Below are 2,868 nucleotides of genomic sequence, written 5' to 3' on the forward strand. Positions count from 1 at the left end.
AACCTCATGAAATAGCATAAGTACAGATATTACCACTGAAACAAAAGATAAAGAACACTTCAGATGCATGTTAAAGAAACTTAAAACACTCAGACCCACAGCCAAGAACATCATTCACACCTCACCCCAAGGCTGAACTAAAAGCAGACATCTTTGCTTCCTTCATCCCAGACTGCAAAGCTGACCAGAAGCTGGAATTAGGTTTCTGATCATTAATCCAGGCTTTATTCCAAAATTAACACTTTATAATTCTGTTTGATACGCAAAGGACATTCCATAAAGGAAGATAGAACAATATCAGAACAGCAAAGAGGTGGTACACATTACAAGTTTCCTTTACCCAAATAACTTATACTTTGATGGTTTAGCACTTCTGTGTGAGCTCCACTTCTCAGGGGCTTACATAAAAAACTTCCTGTTGGCATTAGCCCCAAACAAGGCCCTTCGTATTTCCGGCATCATTTGCTGGGCCAAGAGATCAAGTCGACTGTCCAGGGTGTTGGAAACCTTGATTTTCTGATTGCCACTGTAGGCCTCCAAGCCACCAGCTGAGTTTGCAGGCAGGTACACCTCTTGATCAACGTGGACCTCCACACCTTTTTGGGAAACCATCACGTAATCAGGTATGGCTCTTTGCACGGCAGTCTCTAGCAGAAGGACGTCCTGTGGCCTGCAGCGCACTAGCACCTGGGGCTCCAGCAGTCGGAACAGACTCTGGAGCACAAGTTTGTGCAACAGCTCCTGGTAGATGTCTGCATCCGCAGTAATCCTGCTCAGTCTCTGCTTGGCTTCAGTCAGCAAGTCCGAGATGAGGTCGTCACGGGTTTTCAGGACTTTCAGCCTTGCCTGATTTCTCACTGTGGACATCTGGATTTTCTTCTGCTGTTCTATCTGCTTCTCCTTCTTCTCGTAATACTCCATAATCTTTAGTCTTTGGGTCTGCACAAGACGTCCTTTCTCAATGTTGAATTCTTCCTCAGCTTTGGCATCTATTTCTTCCGCCTTCTCATTGGCTTCCTGCTCAATGAAAGCCATCATGTGCTTAATCTGCTTCTGCACATCAACATCACTCAGGGCCATGGCTGCTCTTGGGATGGCAGGAGGAAGAAGAGCTGGCCGACCCTCTGTGATTGAGGGCAAAGTTTTGGGAGTGTCCTTGGAGTTCTACTTCCTCAGCTGTGGAGTGCACAAGGAGAAGTGGGAGAGTGTCAGAGCCTGAGGGGAAGGGTCAAAACATCATCTATCCACCCCTTACACAAATGAGAAAACTGAGGTGCAAAGAAGGAAGGCAAGTTGTCCAGGTCACACCCTGGCACAACAGAGGCATGATCCTAGGTCACTAGTGTTTCATCCCTGCTGCACACATTGCCTTTTTGTCCTCAAATATTCATGAGGCAGTTAGGGCAGACCATTTTGGGAGGCTGTCTAGTCAGTGATGGCCTGAGACTCAGATATCAAGGCAAGGGAAAGGAGATGTCAAGTTAATGGAGCAATGGAATGCATAGACATATTTCAGGGAGGGGAATGATTGCAGAGAGTCCTAAGAAATTCACTATCAGACAGGATTCACTCCAGAAAGGCTGCCTGGAGGTGGAGGTTTTCAAGAATCTGCAAAGGACAGAGTAAAAAAACCAAAAACCAAACTCACTGCCGTCGAGTCAGATCCGACTCATAGTGACCTGTCCTTGGGTTTCCGAGGCAGTATCAGTATGGAAGTAGATTGCCCAACCTTCCTTCCAAGGAGTGGCTGGTGGGTTTGAACTGCCAGCCTTCTGGTTAGCAGTCAAATACCTTAGGCACTATACCACTAGAGCTCCCAAGACACAGAGTACTGGTAGGCAAATGGCGCCTTGGAGAGAATTGGGAGATGGGAGGGCTGCAAGTAGTCTTTTCATTGGGCAGCAGTTTCCAAACTTGGATGTACATTTGAATCACTTGGGAACCTTTAAGAAATACAGATTTCCAGGTCAGCTCCCAGACCTCCTGGATCAGAATCTCTGCCAGTAGAATTCAGGAATCCATATATTAAAAAGACTGCTAGGTAACCCTGCTGGTCCCTAGCTTTGGGAGCTATTACTGGGAGCAGAGAGAATGTGAGATCTAAGAAGACCCAAGTTAGGTACGTGTAGAGGAAAATTTTACCAGACAAACCCTCACGAGTCCCTGCCAAGGGCCTGCCTCCACTCTGGCACTGAGAGTCTGCATACGGAACATGGAATTTGGAACACACATTGGAACTTGGCACTGTCGTGTACTTCTTTCTATAGACGACCCTTGCAGTCTGACCAAGCTGATTTGAATCCAGAGAGCCAGGCTGTCACTAGGAAGGCTGGCCAAGTCTGCCAACAGGAGGCCAGGAGGGATTTCCTTGGCATACTCGTCCTGGCTGGGGACTGACCCTTCCATGCTTGGAATCTCAACTAATTTGGCACATGGTGGGCTTCAGCTCTGGGGTAGGCTTCCCTTAACAGAATCCTCAGAAACAGATCTGTGTGTGAACCTAGGCTGCCAATTTATTAATTTACTAATAGCAAATACAGCTGTCATGCTGGAGGATTATAGCCTTCTTTCTGAGAAACCAGAGCAAGTAAAATTGACCAGATGGTCTTTAGGAGAGGCTGCTATGTTCTATCCATGAGTTAGGATCTCCTCTCTATATCCAGACAAGGCTTAAGTGGGCATCACCAGCTCCCTCAGTGCAGGCTCTGGAGTCAGAGTAACAGTCTGAAATAGGAGTCAAATATTTGAGTCAGACTGCTGGGATTCAGATCTTCATTCTGCCATTTACCATTTGTATGGCTTTGAGAAAGCAACTCACTCTTCGAAGCCTCAGTTTTCTCATCTGTCTGATGGGAATAATAGCATTCA

At 46.6% G+C, this 2,868-nt stretch overlaps 1 protein-coding gene across 1 annotated transcript; it reads right to left on the minus strand.

Moving 5' to 3' along the window:
- Positions 1-399: 399 nt before the first annotated feature.
- Positions 400-1,080, minus strand: ATP6V1E2 (ATPase H+ transporting V1 subunit E2). The gene has a single exon (XM_007944394.1). The coding sequence runs from the start codon at positions 1,078-1,080 to the stop codon at positions 400-402; it is 681 nt and encodes a 226-aa protein (XP_007942585.1).
- Between the last annotated feature and the right edge of the window lie 1,788 nt (positions 1,081-2,868).

The sequence above is a fragment of the Orycteropus afer genome, unplaced genomic scaffold, assembly GCF_000298275.1.
Source record: "Orycteropus afer afer isolate SDZICR_OR568_19922 unplaced genomic scaffold, OryAfe1.0 scaffold00124, whole genome shotgun sequence".
Taxonomy (NCBI): domain Eukaryota; kingdom Metazoa; phylum Chordata; class Mammalia; order Tubulidentata; family Orycteropodidae; genus Orycteropus; species Orycteropus afer.